This window comes from Gorilla gorilla, chromosome 6, assembly GCF_029281585.2.
Source record: "Gorilla gorilla gorilla isolate KB3781 chromosome 6, NHGRI_mGorGor1-v2.1_pri, whole genome shotgun sequence".
NCBI lineage: Eukaryota > Metazoa > Chordata > Mammalia > Primates > Hominidae > Gorilla > Gorilla gorilla.
The window spans coordinates 121424209-121445481 of record NC_073230.2 but is presented as its reverse complement, the minus strand read 5'-3'; the positions used below and the strand labels follow the sequence as shown (position 1 = coordinate 121445481).

Sequence of the window (21273 nt, the reverse complement as noted above, 5' to 3'; positions counted from 1 at the left end):
CCTGAAAATATTAGGGTAGGACTCCTTGAGGAAGCAAAACCAAAAACATTTTAGAGGGTCTGTTTGAGAAGACTGGATACACGCAGGAGGGATGTTGAAATGAAGGGATTAGAAAGAATATCCCAAAGAGAAGGGACGCTCTGAACAAAGACATCGTGGAAATAGCGTGCTATAAAGAACCTACAAAGCAGGATTTGGGAACTATTAAAGATTTTTAACTAGGGAGGGTGTAGATTTACATTTTTAAGAAGATTATTCTAATGGCCTTGTGGAACGGGGACTCGAAAGAGACAAACCCAGAGTCTGCGAGACCGGTGGGAAGGCTGTTGTGATCATCTGGACAAAACACAATTATGGGCTTAAGTAGAGCACAGACAGAGGGATGGGAGGAAGGGATGGATTTGAGAAATGTTTTAGAAGTTGGAAAGGGACAAATTGACTAGATAGAACGTGGTCCCGGGTTAGGAGTAGGAGACTGAATTAAGGACAGAGGTTAGTTCTTAAACCAAGCAGTTTACCTCGATGTGAGTCTTGAGGAAAAGCTAAAAGTTAGGGTGAGGTTGTAGGCAGTTCTGTAGAGACATCCAGAGAAACTCTCTGGATGGCTCTGCTATTCTCTCTAAAGGTAGGGTGACCAAGTGTCCCAGTTTGCATGGGGCTGAGGGCTTTCCTGGGATAGCAGTTAGCTTATTGTCTGCTCAAGGAGATACCTGCCCTCCCCTGAACCATTCCAGCTCTTATTTTCTGGGCCATAAATTTGGTCACTTAACCATGTCTTCTTTCTTATTTTGCCATTGTGTGGTAACCTTGCTTCCCCACTTAGAGATAAGGTCCATGAGGGATGCACGTCTACATGATGAAAGCGTCTGGAGCCTCATAAATTCCTATTGCTTCACAAGAAGATTCTTCCCAGAAGAGGCCTGAAGATAAGGTTACCTTGTGCAGACCTTCCTAGAAGTGGGATTGGAGAGCTCCCTTCTGAGGAAAATTCCTCAAATCCAAAAGAACCATCAGCCCCTCTCTAGAGCCAGCAGAAGGTCTCGTCTGGACCTCAGACTCTGCTTTCCCCCTTCCTTCTGCAAATAAAAAGATTAGCCACTCTCATAAATCCAGTGCTTACCAAGTGCTGGGCATCATTTTGTTCGATCATCACAGCAACTCTGTGAGAGAAGTGTTATTCCCATTTTATCGAGGAGCTGACCAAGGCCCAGGAAAGGTAAATAACTTAGCCAAGCTCACACAACTTGTGAGCAGCAGAGCCAGATTCAAAGGCAGGTCCTTCGATTCCAAAGTCCACAGTTTTCACCACTGTCTACACGGCCCTCTTAGCCTGCTCATGGCCATTTCCTCCAGTTGCAGCTCCCAGTTGTTCTAGGTCTGATGCCACCATTTGCTCTCCCTCCAGTATCCCACACATACTCTATCCTCTCACTTGCCTTCTTACTTTCAAATGGACCTCCTTCGCTTGAAGTACACAACTGCCACCAGGTGTCCCTCCTCTCCTATTAGTGAACACCACTTTGCTGTAATTGCAAATCAGAGGCAATGCAGGCAGCCTGGAAACTCTTCCAAGCTTAATTCAATTAGGCAAATTCACGTTATTGAGCAATGTACTAACACGCTGGGGATGCCCAGACCAGAATCAAACAAAGGGTACAACACAAATACACGATTACAAGGCAAAATCTAAGAGGTTCAAATGAAGTTCTAGGCTCAAAAGAAGAGTGAATTGCATCAAGTTGGTGGGAAAACATTTATAAAATATTCCTTTGTGACTTTTACCAAGTAATATGGAAAGAACCTGGGTTTTCTAGCATCTCTACTGAAAGTTTTCTTTAAAAGGTCCCAGACTGAATGTCAAAGCCTGCCTCATGTCTTTCGTCAGTGTTTTTCTGAGTCTATAAAAAAACTGTTTTTGAGCCTCTATATAAGTTTACAGTAATTCAGAAGTTGACCCTGACTTATGAATATTAAAGAAGTTTGCTAGGTTTGAGAAGGGGACACAGAGTAGAGTTCTAATTTAGTCTGGTTCTGGCGATATTGAAAATCACTTTAGGGAATGACAAATTAGACGTTTTTAGCATTGGAGAAGCCATAATTGAATTATTAACTGGTTTTCAATTGTTTGGTCTGCTTCATTTGTTCATTAAACAATAAATGCTCTGTGGCAGCAGCACTCCACATTCAGAAGGAATGTTCCTAATGAAATAAGCCTGTTACAACTCATTTCTTCGGGAATTCATGCATGAAAAATGAATCAAGTTTCAAAATTTAAAAGGGAACAGATGAGGCCAAGAAATGAAGAAGAATTAGGATCATGACTCTCTAAATTCAGGACTGCATTTCTCACAGATCATTTGTTCTTTATCCACTTGGGAAGACATGAAATATCTCATGCCTGCCTCCATCTGAGAAGACTTCAAACACTGCCACCTTGCAGATGGGCTCTGTATTTCATGCCATGGCTGCTGTCTCTGTTCTTATCCACCTTCACATCCTGCTCCCCACATTGCTGGCCAAAAAGCGAATATCTACAGAAGAATTCCCAGCTATGTTAATGTTAATACTAATCTTGAAGGGGGAAAAAAAAAGAGAAAATGAAGAAATGAAACAGAAGTAAATGCTTCCTTGAATTTCTTTCTGACCGATTATGTGACTTCTTTTGATTTCCCTTAAGTGGTGAGGGAAATTCAAGGGTAACACAAGTTTTGTCCAAATTGACTCATTTGCAAAGACAGAAACCTCAGCTAAATTTAAGACAAATTTTATTCTTTGCTGTTTTAGGAGTTGCACTATACTACATAACAGCCTATCTCTGCTCACTTTAACACTTGGTTTTGCTCCTCAGCTCCTGAGGAATAAATCAATCACTTGTCTCAGTTCATGGTGCATGACTGTCATTGGTTCCAATTGATTATTGAATATTTTAATATTGGTTGATTACATTTTTAATCCCACTAAATCTGAAGAGTAGAGTTGTTTCTAAGTCACTTATACGGCTAGATCAAATAAGGGACATCTGACCATCCCCAGAAGGGAATGTCAATCTTCTTCTATCACAGGGTCTAGAAAACGTCTTCAGAAGAAGACTCAAGACAGGAAGTTCCCACTCAAAATGATGGGACTTGGTGGATCCTGATGTAATTGATGTGGGTGGGATCAGGCAGGGGTGAGTCTAATGTGAGTGTAATGAATCTAATTAGACTCATTAGGGGTGAGTCTAGGTGAGTCTAATGCCTAAGGGTCTCTCCCTTAGGCAGAGAGCAGTACTACTTTTCTCAACCAGATCTTCTCAGGCTCTCTTGGGGCAGTATGTAGAGCAAGCCCCTTGCCTGGGATCTCCTCGGGTCCCTCACCCTTCGGAGTTCCCAGGTGCTTGATCACACCTGCTATCAAAATAGCCCTCAACAGCCCCATAAACTGGAGCCTAAGCTCCGTGCAGTTGAGGAGGTCAAGACAAGTGGGACCGGAGGTACAGGAATGGGATGGAAATAAAGAGAAAATAAAAATGAGTGAAGCAGGAAGTGACACGGGCATGTTCTTCTGAACATATCTGGGGGTTCTTTGACAAGAGATTTCTAGTGTTGCCTAAACATTCAAAATAATATCTACAGAATGGCCACCCTCTTTAATATACAATTTAAGTTCATTTAATTTTTTAGTGACCTGTAAACAACACAGAGACTGAAGGGCTTTGTGTCAACTCCCTTATTCTCACCAGCAGCAACACCCTCCCATGATACAAAAGAAAATGCTGAAAGTCAGGGGAATTAAGCAACATGATCAAGGCCACACTGTTACTTGTGCATAGAACCAGAATCAGAACCCAAGTTTATTCTGAATCCGTTATCTGTCCAGCCACCCAAACCGAGCACCAGAATCATCACAGCAGCATTTCATAACAGGAATTCCTAGTCCCACCCCATGCCTGCTAAGTCAGAATAGCCGAGGCCACAGTCCAAGAATCAGGGTCTTTCCAGCCTCTCAAGTGATACTCGGAATGGCACACTGAGGAACTGCTATTTCTGATTCATGATTACAGATCACTACTGGTTGCCTGTACATGGCTTATTTGCATGACCAGATCAGAAGCCTCTTTGAAGGGACCATGATTTCCCTGCCTCTGACACCCTTTGTAGTGTCCAGCACAGCATGGCACCACTGCTGGGCACAGTGTATATGCCTAGTACCCATTTATTAAATGGAATTTTGTTCTGTGTTGTTTTTTCATGTGCTTTTTAAAAAATCATTTTCATCCTCATAAAAAGTAGAATTACATTTCAGTAATGTTTTCCCTATGTAAAAAAAAAAAATTACTGAGAAGTCATCCTCAGCAAATAAGTGGCTGCATGGATTCCAGTAAGAACATTTTTATTTTTCCTTAAAAGAAAATACACTGCCTGACCACAGTTCTAAGGCTCTCTCTTCTTTTCACAGCTTCTTGGGGCCAAACTCATTCACAGAGGGGATAGATTACCAGTCTTTTCTGATGATCGATCTCTTTTGCTTATCCTTCTCTCCTGAATGTAAATAGGGTCATTATGTTAAGCTGGAATAAAATTATTTTTATGCCCTGACTCAAGGAGAACTTGTTTCCATTAATTTTTTTTCTAAGCAATAAAAATTTGTTACAACATGATGGTTTGCACAATATATTCCAAGATACCTCAGTTTGTCCAAATGACATGCGCACCAAGTTTCTCCCCTTTTCCCCAGGCTACTGTTACCCAGAACAAAACAGTTGTTTTGTGTTATTTTCATATCTCCTTGTTGCTTTGTTCTTGCTTTGGGGATTGGTGCCCATTGACAGAGTCCCGGCCAGATGACCCTGGTCTATTCCTGAGTGATAAGTACCCTGTACCCCTTAGGTTGCAGCTCAGTGGTCTTACTAGAAGCCGGGGCCTCCTAGTTCCAGGTAGCTCCAAGATCCAACAGCCTCCAGGTGTCACAGCAGTGCATGGTATGCAGAGCTGGGCCAGGCCCACCTATAGGTGGTTACCAAGACAGAACAATTTGTGGGGCTATAAGAAAATTCTTCCAGGGTCCTCATGGCAGAATACAAAGTACATGACATTGCACCTGGAGTCAGAAGAAATGTGTGATCCTCCCATAATGGCTGGCAACATCAGGAAGGGTGTGGAGATAAAGTCTGTTACTAGAACAATCATCTCTCTCTCAGCCTCTTGTGAACACAGCCAAAGTCCAAAGAATGGTGCAAAACTCTCTTTTATATTCCTATCAGGACATGTCTTGGTTCGGCTGTCCCTTCTATTCCTTTTGCTTCTCCTGGGCCTTACCTTTAGTGTCCCACTCCCTCCTCCCAGTGCACCCTGTGGGTCAAGCCCTTAGCCCAGGGCAGACAGACAGGTTCCTGGCTCCATCGCAGGTAGGTAAATGTGGATCCTTATGTTCTTCAGACTAGATCATTTGGAAAACAACAAACCCTCCTGCTTATACTGATCGCCTGTTATACCGTAACTTAACAAGTTATTTTGCTAAAAGACTCTCACCCCATCATCCTTGCTCAGAAGAGATCAGGGTGGCTATCATCTTAAACCATGCCACAAAAAAATGTTTGGTCCTTAGTCTCACCAATAGAGGTTTAAATGTAGCCGGTTATTTCCACTATGCCACACCTACTACTTTTAACAATAATATCATTATAATAACAACTAACATTTATTGAGTTACTCCTTTATATTTTTAAGTCCTTTATATTTATAACCTTTTTTAAACCTCATAATAATACTATGAAATCGATTTTCTAATTATTCGATTTTACTGAAAACAAAAAATTAAGTTAATTTCCCCAAAGTCACAATAAGTGGTGGCACCAGGATTCAAACCAGGATGTTGGATCCCCTAGTCCATGTTCTTAACCGCTGTATTTGACTACCATAAGATTATCTGTAGCCAGCCAATACTTTTTAAACACGTCCAATGGAAGTTGTTAATTTATGAATCGAATACCCAATACCAGGAGTTGTGGTGACTGAAGTCTTCCAGGCTGTGAGGGTCAGAGGCATCACCACACCTCTGTCTGTGCAATACAGGCAGGACAGTACAGATAAAAAACACTGGCTCCAAAAAGATGAATAAAATGATTTATCAGACACTATTTTATGTTGTAAAAACCATAAATTTCTTGGAATAAAGGTTATCACTGAAGACGAAATATATCCACAGTTTAGATAGAAAAGGGAGAAAAGTATAATAAGGGCATACAGAAAGGAAAGAAATAAGTGCTTTTTTTTCAAAGAGTTGTTGCATCAGATCATCAGTTTCTGAAACAACTTTACAACGAATCGTGATAACAAATGATTTTTGCCATACCCTATCGATAGGTCAAAAAAGATTTTCCAATAATTGCGAATTTCACATTTTAACAATGTTCTGCATGATATCTATCAATTTTAAGAAAAACAGTATCAATACACATGGTTTTTGAGTGCAAAACTGGATAAGCAAAATGTGTTTATTTCATTAACTATTTAGTATTGTAAAGTGAATGCTTAATATCCTAGTAAACCCAAATGTTTTTGATCAATCCAAAATGATAGAATCATAATACATTCTTCAATTGACTGGTAGAATATTTTTATATGAAATAAAAGATTTTCTAAGACTCATATGCTTTTTAAGCTCATTTATTTCACACTGTATCTTATGTCATATCCTGTGTGTCTTACTTCATTGCTGGAACTAATGCAGGTTCCAAATATCCTAACTACATAATTTCCTAGTGCAATTTAGCAAAGGCCACAAATCTATCAGATTTCTTCCAAATCAATCAGCAGGATGCCAAAGGGGTTTTTTCATGAGAAACAAAATACACAAAGCTTATATAATTACATATAACTGTCCATCTCCTTTCTTTATCCTGCACTCTTATGTGAGCTCCTCTTGAGTAGAGTGATTTGCACAGAGTAGGAGCTTAATAAACATTAGTTGAATTAATTAGGCTTTCCCTTTTGACTCCCAACCCCACATAACTACTGCTCATGTTTTCACCAGCAAACACCAGACAGCAACTAGCTCGGGGGTCCACCCATCGCTCTCCCTGGGGAAATAGAGTCAACGTCTAATCACCTGAGCAGAATCCCTCTTGTTGAAAAGAGTAATCACCTGGTTCCCTTCAACACATAAAACTCAATGAATTTCTCAGGCTTTCCCAGACATCTGTAAAGGTGCATGAGGTGTCATGAACTTCATTGACACAGTGAACTTGTTCTGGTAGCAAAGCTCCTTCTGTAAGAAGTTGGACGTACATAGTCAAGTTCTCTTGCTTTGTTGATTCTCCTCCCTGCTAGCCACCCACCCGATTAAAGTTGAAGCACCCTACCATAAAAGGGGGCTGAGACAAGTTCACCCCTTTTTAGTTGCTATTCCCATACCCACTTGCCTTGGAGTTGCTCCCATCTTGCTGCAGAAAGTGGGCCCCAGGGGTGGGTTGCCTGACCAGATCATCTGTTGCCTGAAGGAGTGCACTTTCTCAGTTCCTAACCCTGTACACTCCCAGGAAAGTAAGAAGCTCAAGGTGTTAGCAGGTGCTTTCAGAAAATCATTCCTTTAGTTTTGTTCAGAGTCCAGTTGGTTGAGTTGGTTGAGTCGCTTTACGATCATGTTATTGATTCTCTTAAGATCATCTATGTCTTTTCCTTCAGCTGTTAGTCTTCTTGACACATCATCCATCTTGTTTCCAGTTTGAACTTCAAAACAGAAAACAGACTGTGTTACATTGGTTTCCACTGTGTTCCACTGAAATTCATCAGATCCCCATGTTGGTCTCAGCTGATGCTGAAAGACGCTCTTGGCAAATCCCCTGTTCCCATATCCATGCACGCCGGAAGCCCAGGAGAGAAACTGGTGAAGGCTGAAGTTGCCTATCCAGTGAATTGTTTTTACAATCTCTTGGTGCCAACCTAGACTACCTTTGGCAACTTCACACCAATTATGGCTAAAAAAGACCTTGCTGTGAGCAACCAAAGGAAACTGTCAGCATGTTTGATTATCCTCCCAGAAGTGATTGCTATGTTGCTTTATTTTGAGACCCATTCTCAGAAAAAGGTTTTTGCTCCTCATTTGAGAAATTACATTCTTTGGGTTCCAGCCTATTTTGACATAAGTCTGCTTGTTCTGAATTACCAGCCCAAAATGAATGTGTAATAATTCCCCCTCAGACCACCCATTAGAATGGAAGAACAATATTTTCCAAATACACAGGACCTTTGGCAATAAGATACAGAATGGAACACTTTGAGGTTTGCTTATCAGAGTTAAATTTTCTAAGATGGCTAGAGGAAGGATTTAAGATAATAAACCTAATGTATCTAACACAGAGCAATTATCCAATAAAAAGACACTCTTCTTTATTCATCTGATCTTTGTTTCTCATTTAATATGACTTTGTCCTCAATAAAAAAAACACTCAAGGCAAATATAAAATAAATGCTATTCATAAAAGTGGAACATAGTGATGTTGATAAAGTACATAGTCTTTGATGTCAAGTGGAGTGTCCTTGAGCCCCAATTTGGCACTTATTAGCAACATGACCTTGGGCACATTAATAGATCTCTCTAAATCTCAGTTTCAGCATTGGTAAAACCAAAATAATAATGGATTTGGCTGGGCACGGTGGCTCACGCCTATAATCCCAGCACTTTGGAAGGCCGAGGCGGGAGGATCACCTGAGGTCAGGATTTCTAGACCAGCCTGGCCAACATGGTGAAACCCCATCTCTACTAAAAATACAAAAATTAGCTGGGCATGGTGGCTCACACCTGTAGTCCCAGCTACTTGGGAGGCTGAGGCAGGAGAATTGCTTGAACCTGGGAGGTGGCATTGCAGTGAGTTGAGATCACACCACTGCACTCCAGCCTGGGCAACAGTGAGATTTCATCTTAAAAATAATAATAATAATAATAATAATAATAATGGATTCTACACTACAGAGTTGTTATAAGGTTGTGAGCAAAGAGGTATCAAGGGCTTAGCACAGTGTCTGGGACAGAGTAATGACTCGATATATAGCATTTGGTATTATTTCCCTCAATCTTGCTACTTATCTCACAGAAAAAAGAATTTGGCGGAGGGTTGTTTACATGTCTGTAGACATACCTAAAATTTCCTAATAGTTTAACTTGGTCATTACCCCCAGGCGAGTGTGGCAGGATGACATGCCCAGTATTAATTTACGTTGGAGTAATGGTTCAGAAAACTAGCCCATGTGCTCTTTCTGGCATTGCTGATTCAGTAGTCAAGCCTCCCCTAATTGATCGTCAGATGCAAGTTTGCAACTATTGTAAAAATAGTGCACATGTTAGCTTCTAAATGCAAAAGGTCATCAGCCCGGTGCAAGAGAAGCAATTAAACATGACCCCTCCCTCCCAGTCCCAACCCTTTTCTCCAGAGGCTAAATAAAGACCTTCAAGCTGCAAGGAGGGAGGAGTCTTTGGGGGAGGAAATGGGATTGGAAGCAGTGAAAGGGTCATCATGAACTCTGCCCACCTATCTCCTCTCATCGTCATCATAACCTCTGCCTCCTCTAATCCTGAATGAAATTAAATTTCCAAAGGCTACAAAGCACTCAAGGGTGAAAGAAATGACAGTGCAGTGCACCCAGGCAAAAAGGTATCAAAGATGACACCTTCCCTTAGGCTCTGTCTGCTCTTAAGTCATCTGGAAGAGAATCAAAATAATTCCAGATGAGAGAGGAAACTGGTGGGCTCTGTGGGAAGAGGCAATGCTAAGAACGGGAGGACAGCACCACAGGTGGACAGCACCCCTCCCACATCCAAGGCAGAGAGGAGGGTGGCGCTGAAGGCTTGAAGGGTCTCTTGACTGAGAAGCTGAGTTGGGGAAGCCTGAGTCACCACTCAAGGTCACGACATGCATGGCCCAGGCCAGGAGCAGACAAAGCAGGTTATATTAGGAGCAGGTTGCCTGGACAGGATCAAATTGGAAAGAAGCCACCTTTATGCATCTCCAACACTCTCTCTGGGGCCTTGCACAAGCCCTCAAGTGCTTCTCATTGATGTCTAGGATGATATGCAAGTGAGAAAACCTGGGAGCGAGTTCAGTTCGAAACCTCAATGTTTAGATGCTACAGATCTGAATTTAGTGGAGAAATCTAGGCATTGGATAAAGTAAAGCTAGAATCAACTAGAATAAGTTGCCTTCCATTGGGCAGCTAGAGGCTCCAAGTGAGAAGTTAAAGTGCTGTAGAATTATTTAACATACATATTCATGGACTTCTGGCACTATGGGCTTCTGCAGTGGGTTTGTGCCCAAGGGACCCTGTCCTCAGCCAGTGGAGTTCACTCAAGGCATTCCTTCTTCTTTCAATGCAAGCATTGATGACCAGGAAGCATTGACTGGAGGGTGCAAACTTTGTGGGAGCAATGTTAACCACCTATGAATAAATGCATACAAGTAATAAAAAACAAACCTGTGGTGGTACTTACCTATTAGAAATATCACGAAAAAAACCAGCGCCAGGCTGACAATCAGCACAATTAGCAGCCCCACAAAAAACAGACTCCGGCTTCCATTTCCTGAGTTTGTGCCAAGGACTGGGATTTTGTCCTCTAGAGCTAATATGAAACAAACAAAAAAACAAGGACAAAAACTGCTCAGCGTACAAGTTGTCAGCAGAACTGAACAGTACCCCAGTGTTAGACCGTGAGTAATGGATACACCCACTTTCTCTCTGACAAGCCTAGAAAGTGACTTCTTTTTTTTTGAGACAGAGTCTCGCTCTGTCAACCAGGCTGGAGTGCAGTGGCTCGATCTCGGCTCACTGCAACCTCTGCCTCCCGGGTTCACGCCATTCTCCTGCCTCAGCCTCCCGAGTAGCTGGGACTACAGGCCCCCGCCACCACGTCCCGCTAATTTTTTGTATTTTTAGTAGAGACGGGGTTTCACCGTGTTAGCCAGGATGGTCTCAATCTCCTGACCTCATGATCTGCCCTCCTTGGCCTCCCAAAGTTCTGGGATTACAGGTGTGAGCCACTGCGCCCAGCCGTGACTTCTGTTTTAGGAATGTCTTTGGGCACAGAGAAATTTGTGAATTATTTACCTTCTTCTCTATTGGTATTCAAGGAATAAGCAGGGTTAAGCTATCTCCTTAGACCTGTTTGGAAAGTTCTTTGAAGACTGTCTTAACACTGAAATAGCAGAACATGAATTTTTGTGTGTGGGGAGAGGGAATATAGAAGTTAAAGGCTAAGAGTGATAGAAGTTCTATTACCCTTTCCCAAAGTAACCCAGGAGTAAAACAGAGCTGGTTGTGGGACACCTATGCTGGGTGGAAGACTCAATTGAATGCTCTGGGATATTTCCCTGGAAACTTCTTTTATTATAGGAATAATCAGTTAAGCCTACATCCATTTAAACAAAAACATCCCTGACCTATTTTGGTTTTTTAAAGCTATCTTCTGGATGGATATGCTCTGGAAGCAACGTTCTTTTAAATGCTTTGCAGTTGAACTGAGAATGCAGCTACATTTTATCAACAGCTTGGTTCACTCAAACCAAGAATTGACTGCATTTAATCACCGTTTTGCAAGATCTAGTTGCCTAATAACACCCAGATTATTAGTTGCAGTGAATAGGCAATACAGAAACCTGGGATAGTGGAGATCACTGGATTACTTTTTGCATACTCTCCTACGTTGAATTGGTCCCACTCACTGTGCCACTTGATTATGGACAGATGGGTGGCTTATGTCCCATGCCTTATAAGTACATCCTATGCCATACCCTTCAGCCACTTTTGCTTCCTAATCAAAGCAACAGCATAGGGCTGACACCTAAACTTCTACTGCTATTGAGACTGACAGCAATAAAAACAGATGAAAATTTGAACTTATTAAAATGAAAAAAAAAGAGGAACTTAGAAAGGATTTAGACAGGAAATAATAGATAAAAAATTGGAACAATAAGTTTAGAGTGCATATGAAGCAAATGGCAAGTGAGCAATTAACACTGGTGTTTGAATGTCAGTATTTAAGCTAGAAAAGATGGCACTCAGAGTGATCTGATAAAGCTCATTTATAATATTTAGGAGGCAAGATACACATTTAGTATTTAGCAGATTTTATTTTGCTCCCCCCACCCCCTTTCTCCAACCCTTAATTGCACAATTTGTAACTTGTAAGTAGAAAATGCTCTGGATTGAGCATTCTCTCAGCAATCTGCTATGAAACAACACTTCTGTGGGAAGTGGTCCCCATCGGTAACCTAGCCATGGTCACTAGGAGAGGGATGAGCCAGCCTCCAGGAGTCCAGCTCTGCAGACTCCACCCCTTTCCAGGGACAGAAACGCCACAGGATCTCAGAATATTTGAAGTCAAGAGTTCAAATCTCGTGTAGGAGCCAAGAAAGCCCATAATCCTGTCAAGTATTCAGAAAACAAAAGCAAAATTGCCCAACAACAAATAACATTTCCAGTGCCAACCTCTTCCTAATGCCCACTCCCCCCCCACCACACCCACACATCCAGTCAGCAGTGGCTATTTTTAGGTAGCCTAGAAGCTAGGAAGGGCTGCTCTGCCTTCCCCAGCACACATACGGAACAGATGTTGCGATCCGGCTGGACAGAGGTTTAGTTTGTTTAAGTCGTTTATGGAATCCACCACATAAAGCTTTCCATCTTCCTGAATGCCACAAGAACCAGTGTCCTGGGAAGAATGAGTCATTGTCCCTGGAAGAAAACACTGATGTTAAAAACAAGAGGCTGGGCTTGTGAACTCAACTTCACAAGAACCACAGCCGCCAGGAAGCCAGACAGGCCTATGAAGAACCACCCACAAATAGTATTTTCAACTAAGGCTCTAGAGAACTTGGCTTATCCAGAAAAAAAGTATTTCCTTCTGTGGACCACTTTGTAATCGTTCTTTTTGCTTTGCTTGCCAGGAAGCTCACAGTCAAATGTGTGGCCCAATTTTAAGAATTGTACATCCATGTATACCCTGCTTATCTGCAAACGCTCTTTTCTCCTCCTCAGATGTCTTAGTTCTGCCTATATTTTCCCTGGATCTGTTTTTATTTTGTAACTAATTTTAAAATTTTTCTTTTATTACATTGTTCACATTCTGGTGAGATGCCTCAAATCCTTTGTGCGAGAAGACTAGGTAGACAAAATTAAGCTAGTCAGCAGTGGCCACAAAACATTCTGAAAAAAGAGAATATTACCATGAACCATTCTAATTGCAGGAGGCTTTAATAGAAAATTGCAATTTTTATAGCCTCCCTCCATATGGCATGTAAGTCCTTCTCTTCACACAATTCCTTTAGCCATAAGATGCTGACTGTGAGTCCCCAAGACAACAATCTTAGCAAACTTAGCTGCTATAGAGAGGAATCCTGCTAGACTTCAGGACCTCTGAGATCTCTTCCACCTGGGTTTCCCTTAGACTGAGGTCACTTATGTAATAGCTTGAGGTTTATTAAATATTAAAAGTAATATTCTCTAATGACAGCACAACTGCAAGCAACACTGAAAATCCTGAAGAGTTTAAAAGGTTTAGTGGAGATGTATCTCTAGCACAACAGAGAACTTGTGGCCATTTAATTATGTGAAAAGAAGCCTCTAGAAAGACAAATTTCAATTACTATAAAAGCTTTTCCTTTCATGGTTATCAAGTCTAATCGTGATAGAGGACGTTTGGGTCTAGAAAGGGTGTTAGATGTGCTTTACTTCCCATCCTTTCCGCAAATGAGGAAATGGAAGCTCGGCGAGGTAAATGCCCAGGATCACACATTTGCCTGGCAGCAGAGCTGGAATCAGGCCTTTTGTTCAGCATTCAATGAGTCTTGCTTTGTGCTACTTTTCTTTTCTATATCCCTTCCTAATCCTGCCTCAAGACTCAGCTCAAACATCACTTCCCCTAAGAAGAGAGAACCAACCTGTCTTTCCTTTTGCCTTTGCTGGATTCTTTACATTCTTCTATCAGAACATCTATAGTATTTTATTGCATCTATTTGCTTACATCTTTGATTTCCCGATAGACTGAAAACTCCTTAGAGTAGGGACGAATCCTATTCTTCAAATGCCCAGTGCCAGGTTTAGAAGTTGGTGACTTATGTTAAGATGGAACACCTGAAATGTTTATTTAGGATTTAAATCTCACCATTTTCAAAAGAATTGGAGGCAGTTAATAATAATTACATGAACAGAAATAAGATTGAGGATAAAAATCCTCATGTGATGTCTATCTGGACTCTAGTAAAGTCAATGCGATAAATATGGTGCCTGTGTGTATTTGAGAACACACTGTTTACTTCCTGTTATTGCAAAAATTTCCTTTAAAACTCAACTACAGAATGAAGAGCAATATAGAGTTGGGAGAAACCAAATTCAGAAAAAAAAAAAAGTATGCACCTAAAGAAGATATGGGGAAAAAAAGTATCAGACATTTACTGAGCAATTTAAACTTAGTCTAAAATATTAAAAAAACAACAATTTCCCAGTAATACCTAAAACTACTGGTACTTGTGAAAAATGTGCTACCAGAACCCTAGCTAAGAAAGTGAGCTCAAAAAGTCATGGACTAAAAATTTTTTTTAGAGTTAAAACTAAAAAAGTGTGTTTCACTTATCTTGAAATTTTAATTAACAAGAACAAACAATTCCCTGAGTTTTCAGATAAGATACTACCATAGCACTTTATTGACATTACTGAATTCCAAATATACTTCATAGAGCATTCCTAAGGAAATGACTTGATATGACAATTAAAAAAAATTAAAAAGCAGCAGCAAATAGAGTAAAAGGGCCTTAGAGGTCAGTCAAATCTTATCCTTTTGCAGTTAAAACCAAGGCCCCAAAATATTCACTCATGCATAGTCACAGATTTTAAAACAATTCTTTTAGATGTGTTTTATATTTTATCATCCATTTATACTAATATTTGACCAAACAGTAATATTTGACCAGGAAAAAAAGTTTTATGTGTCACATCACAGGACCACTGTTCCGCACACAGCTTCTATTTTAGGTGTGGTAACTGAAGCATGGTTCATTTTTGGATCTCTGACTTAATAGCCTTGAGCCTTAGCTTCCCCTTCAGGAATGTATCTGCTGTTGCTTCAATTTCATACTGAGGCTTAATCAATGTTTACAAAATAGAGACCTAGCTAGAAAATCATGGCCACGAAAACTGACTTTAAGAGTACAGCTAATAAAATCTCCAAATTACTGGTCTTGCTATCTACTCAAAAGGTGACTCCAAAAAAAAACTAAGACAACAACCTAGTGAGCCATGACGTGCTCTGAAAGAAAATGTCTTCTTTAGAGTGAAGTCACAATGTAAATATATGCTATTCCAATATTTTTTAAATGAACTGCAACACGTAAATGGAAAAATAAAGAACTAGCAGAGAAAACTGAGTTGGGTGCTGTTCCAGGGCTCCAAGAGCCTGCAAATGACTTGCAAATGACTCATGAGGCTGCTAGTAAAGGGATACAAGATCACATGGCCTTAAAACCAGGCCCCACAGCTGTTTGACACCCAGTAGTTGCTATCTTTGGCATCTCCAAATGAGGGCATCTAGGAACAACCAGCAAGGCTGGAGAAGCCAGTGTTACTAGCAATTCTTCATCACACTAACTTGACCCTCCTTTCAAATCCAGTGTGCAAATTTGCTTATTCACCAAGATTGGCTAAAGCAGCATCCCTTTAACAGAACCCTTTCTTATGCCTTGACTGGAAACATGTAAGTAATTTCATTTTCCTCTGGTTTAGATCACTGCTAACAGTTGATTTTTTGTCATTTAAGAATTCTTTGACTATTTACAAATAAATATTCCAACAAATAAAGATAATTGTCTATGAAAAATTGCCTGGTGCTTTATTTTTTAACCACAGGTGCTTGGTATCAAACCACAGAAATAACTCACACCAGTATTGCTTGCCACAAAATCGGAATTGTTATAATAGGGCATAATTCAAAGCTAATAAGCAGTGTTATTGAATGAGTCATGGTAATTTGTTCTTTAATTTCATTTCCGAGTCAATGCCTCTTCACATTCAGGAAGTAATTTTTAAAATCAAGTCTAAATCATTTCTATCAAAAATGAAAAACACAGAGCACATGCAACAAAAACTTCCCAGACTCAAGAATCATAATTCAGTCTCAGTAGAGTAATAGCATGCAAATTACTTACAAAAATGTGAGCTTTGACTGCTAGGTTACCAGAAAAACAAAACAAAACAAAACAAACAAACAAAAACTAATTGTTCAGAAGCAACTACAACAAAACTTTTCTACAAATTCTGTAGTTCTCTCTTTGCCTTTCTTCAGCATACGGGTGCTCCTATGAGACCCATAAGCCCCAGGATGAAACTGTTGGTCTGTATTGTGTCAATTTAGCCAAGCAGTGTAAGATTCCAAATCCTGACTTTTTTCATAATGTCTAAGGTTTTTAGTAAATATATTACTAAAACTATGCTTTAAAAAGAAAACAACAAAAAAACACCATGCCCTGATTTAGTTGGTAACTGATGAGGTTTTTATTGGACTGAAGTTACCATCCTTATCTGGCTGAAGCAACTGTTAGCTGACACCACCTTTCCAGCACTCCTGCCATGGTATGCTTCCATATATAAATATCCTGTAGCAGGCGGAAGCTGCCACTATGATGACTGACTTGCAAACACTCCAGACAAACCAGAGAACTGCAATAAACACGGACAGAATATGATTATGACATCATTACAAGGATGATGGCAGGTCAGACGCCTAGTGCTTCCAGTAGCTACAAAAAGCGATTGTGAGTGGGCGATTTCATGGCTACAGACCCACCACAGGTGAAGGAAGCACTCCATCTCATCGGCCGCCTTTCCTTTACAAAGGCTTTGTTCTGTGAGTGTCTGCACATCCTCCTTTCTCAGGAATAACAGCCTTCCATATATGTGGTTCCCTCACAGACACGCCAAGGAGCTTCTGCCCTCTGCTGTACATAAAAGATGCTACAGTGATGAGGAGACCAACTATCCCAGCAGGATACTAACAGTGAGGTTGCAAACAACTGTGCAATCCTTTATCATCCTCACTTCCATTGCCATAGCTTGATGGACATTATTCATCTTTGAAACATTTTTCATGTCAGTGAGAAAATAGGTGTTCCACAAAATTTTCTTTGAGACAGTCTTGCTGTGTTGCCCAGGCTGGAGCGCAGTGGCATGATCCCAGCCTACTGAGACCTTCCTGCTTCCAGATTCTCCTGCCTCAGTCTCCCAAGTAGCTGGGATTACAGGTATGTGCCACCATAGCTGGCTAATTTCTTTATTTTTAGTACAGATGGGGTTTCGCCATGTTGGTCAGGCTAGTCTTGAACTCCTGACCTCAAGTGATCCACCCACCTCGGCCTCCCAAAGTGCTGGGATTACAAACATGAGCCACCATGCCCAGCCCAAAATTTTCTTTACACCTATATCCCATACGGACCTCACTCTGCTTTGGGGGAAAAGGAATGTCATTTTTTTTTCCCTTCACACTACCTAGTCTAAGAGGGAATGTCATTTTTTCAAGCCTCATCTGTACCCAAAGACTAATTCTTGGAGGAAGACAATATAACTAGTAACTTTTCTCAGAAACATACGTTAAAAAGCTATGTCGAATTTCTCTGAATAATGAAAATGTTCATGTTAGCTATTATGCTGTTTTTAAGAAATCTCCCAACTACCTGACCTGCCTTGAGCCATGTATCCTTTGAAGATATAATAGAAGTAACTGCCTCATTTTGGGGCATTTACTACTTTTCCTCTCTCCTGTAACTTCTAACTTTGTGGAATATTAACTTCCCCTGAAGGAGGAAGGAAATGGAGACTAAGGACTTTAATTGTTGAGGGATACACTGATTATAAGTGGCAGAGATGAGATGTAAACCCATACCTCACATTCAAGTCTGAATTGAACTATACACCAGTGAGGGGGATAAGACTGCCTTTAGACCAGTTAGACTTCTGGAAAGCCACTTAAGAACAAAGCAAGACAACCTACTTCATTTTAACTATAACATACCTGCAAGACCACCTTTAAGAAGAGTTTTGGGGCCAAGTGCGGTGGCTCATGCCTGTAATCCCAGCACTTTGGGAGGCCGAGACAGGCAGATTAACTGAGGTCGGAAGTTCGAGACCAGCCTGACCAACAAGGAGAAACCCCATCTCTACTAAAAATACAAAATTAGCCCGGGTGTGGTGGCACATGCATGTAATCCCAGCAACTCAGGAGGCTGAGGCAGATTATACCATTGGACTCCAGCCTGGGCAACAAAAACGAAACTTCATCTCAAAAGAAAAAAAAATAGTTTTAGGTCACAAAAAGAGATATTCTCACATGAAGTGTCTAATCTAGGGACATTCTCAAGTATTTGCTTTTTCTTTCATATATTACATCTCAGGGTATCTAAATTCACTCCCAGGAAATTTAGTACCCATCAAAGAGTAGTCACAGACAATGAATACTTCAAAACGCTTGAGCCTCAAAATAATGAAAGCGGGCAAAATTAATCAAGAATCAAGCAATGAACAACTAGTCTATCACACATTTTTCTACTTTCAAGAAAACACAAGCATTCTTACACATCGAACACCCAGCCACCCTTGTCTAGCAGTTACAAGTTTCATGAATAAAGTCACCTGCATATAAATTCAACATGCAGATTAACACTCTATACCTTCTTCCTCCCAAAAGCCCAGTAAAAAAGCAGGAGTACAAACTACAAAACCAGAAAAATTAAAATAGGAAGAAACAATACTGAAGAGCTCAATAAATGTATTGAACATGGTAAGAAGAGTGGTATCTGCCTTAGCAGGGCTATCACGGATGAGTGACAGTAGGACTGACCCTGCAGAATTCAGGCAGGCCTAGGATTTAGAGGCAAGAGTGTGGCATGGAGCTACACAGAGGCAAGTAATTTAATGCTAGCCAAAAATAAAATGCAATACAAATTGGAAAATTGTCTTAGAGAAATATCCCAGACAGAAAAAAAAAAAATAAGGCCCAAGATTCAATTTGGGAGCTCCACTATGTCATAGAGTTCCAGAACAAAGAAAATGAGGAGGAAGAGGAGAGATCAAGAACTTAATATTTTCCAGGTTGCCAATCCCACCAAAGCACAGTATCATGCAATTTTAGAACACTAGAAACAGAGATGCTGAGAAAACAAAGAAACAAAAATAAAAACTGCATCAGATATCTCAAGATTTTGCAAATTAGAATAGAGCAATGCCTTCAAAATTCTGAATTTGAATACACTTGTCAGCATTTTCAAAAATTCCAAATTTGATTTTCCACCTAGAATTTCCATGCAAACTATCTTTCAGAAATATGAAGTCACTAAATAACTGACTGATCTCTCACACACTCATTCCCAAGAAACTACTGAAAGAAGTGCTCCATGTTAACAAAGAAGTAAATTAAGACATGGGATCCAGAAAATGAGGGATACAATTCAAGAGAAAGAAAAACAAATCCTCACGATAGTGCTGTCTCAGGAAAACTGCTGTACAATTGGATGAGAGAAACTAGTCTAGATTGAAACAAGTACAGAATCAAGAAAAGTTGTGACAAATTTATTTGGGACTGTTTGGGAAGAATCAATGATGTGCATAAAAAGCCAAAAAAATAAGAGCATTAACTCCAAGACAAAACGTTGTATGAGAATGAAAATGTAAGCATATTAAACTAATTCATGAGTGAACATACAAGCATGATCACAGCTATGCAAACAGGTACACGATCTAACCAAAATAATATTAGAAGGATGTGAAACGATAAAAGAAATTTTCACCTGTCTTAATAGTAAGTTGACAAACGCCTAAAAAAAAATGGCTGTATAATCATATTATTTAGAAACCTAAAACCAAAAACTGAAGGCTGAAAGAACTGAGTTAGAAAAAACTGAAGGCTGAATGTCTCTTGGGATGGGACTGAGGAATAGGAAAGGATGGAGCAAGGGGCTTTCCTTATTAGCCTTGAAGTACCATTAAACTATGTTCAGGCTGGGCACGGTGGCTCATGCCTTAATCCCAACACTTTGGGAGACCAAGGCGGGCAGATCACTTGAGGTCAGGAGTTCAAGACCAGCCTGGCCAACATGGTGAAACCCCATCACAACTAAAAATATAAATTAGCCAGGTGTGGTGGAACACACCTGTAATCCCAGCAACTCAGGAGGCTGAGGCAGGAGAATCGTTTGGACCCTGAAGGCAGAGGTTACAGTGAGCCAAGATTGCGCTACTGCACCCCAGCCTGCGCAACAGAGGGAGACTGTCTCAAAAACAAACAAAAGCCTATGTTCATACAACACTTTGATAAAAATTCATTATTTATTTATAATTACATGTACATATATATATATGCATTTGAATATCTAGAAGAAACTACCATTTGCAATCTCTTTTCCATGGTTCTAACCTACTTGGAACATAACCAAGTGACAACATACAAACAAGTTCTAGATTCTAAACCTGTTTTCCACTGCACTGTAACTGGGGGATGGGACTCAGCAACAGTGACTCCATAAGCCAGCAAATGATTTTCACCTAGAGGGAGCACCAGACTTCCAAGAGTTGTTGGGATGTGGGAGGGGAACACTAGTTTGGAAAAAAAGACCTTAAATGATTTTGATACTTCTCCCTACAGTATATATGCTTCCCTACCCCTCACTGCGACCTACAGCAAGAGTATCAAAAAAACAAGTCTACGGATTTGAAATGGCATGTTGCTTGCACTATATATTTTAATCTAAAGTTTATTAAATGTTAACGTGTTGTCAAAATGCTTTTCATAAAATGAAAGAAATATACCTCATGGGCAAACAAGCAGCAATATTCTTTTTTGTTTTGCTTTTGAGACAAGGTCTCACTCGTCACCCAGGCTGGAGTGGCACAATCGCGACTCACTGCAGCTTTGACCTCCTGGGCTCAAGTTACCCTCTTGCCTCAGCACCCAAGTAGATAAAGAGGAGAAGCACACACCACCACACTCATTTTTTAAATTTCTGGTAGAGACAGGGTCTCGCTATGTTGCCCAGGCTGGTCTCAAACTGGGCTCATGCCATCCTCCCACCTCAGCCTCCCCAGAGTGCTGATTATAGGCATGAGCCACACTGCACGTTGCCAAGCAGAAATATTCTTGAAAGTCAGAAACCTTAATCCCAATTATGTATTGCTACATTCTTTTCATCTACTTTAATGTTTGCAAATATACACATAAAGCTTTGTCTCCCTGCCCACCTGGCCTAGTCATTTTGGACTCTGTACC

The 21273-nt window shown here is 40.5% G+C and overlaps 1 protein-coding gene across 3 annotated transcripts; it reads right to left on the bottom strand.

Moving 5' to 3' along the window:
• Positions 1 to 6093: 6093 nt before the first annotated feature.
• On the bottom strand, positions 6094 to 21195 carry LSMEM1 (leucine rich single-pass membrane protein 1). 3 transcript variants are annotated; one of them, XM_055347232.2, is made up of 5 exons: positions 16533 to 21195; positions 13910 to 14102; positions 12573 to 12704; positions 10465 to 10593; positions 6094 to 7709 (listed from the first exon to the last, which is right to left on the bottom strand). In XM_055347232.2, the coding sequence occupies exons 3-5, from the start codon at positions 12697 to 12699 to the stop codon at positions 7570 to 7572; spliced, it is 396 nt and encodes a 131-aa protein (XP_055203207.1). In that variant the 5' UTR covers positions 12700 to 12704; positions 13910 to 14102; positions 16533 to 21195; the 3' UTR covers positions 6094 to 7569. The 3 variants fall into 3 exon arrangements, with proteins under 3 accessions (XP_055203207.1, XP_063564803.1, XP_004046113.1); XM_063708733.1 differs by lacking the exon at positions 16533 to 21195 and having other exon boundaries at positions 6145 to 7709; positions 13910 to 14389; XM_004046065.4 differs by lacking the exons at positions 13910 to 14102; positions 16533 to 21195 and having other exon boundaries at positions 6145 to 7709; positions 12573 to 13149.
• Positions 21196 to 21273: the final 78 nt, after the last annotated feature.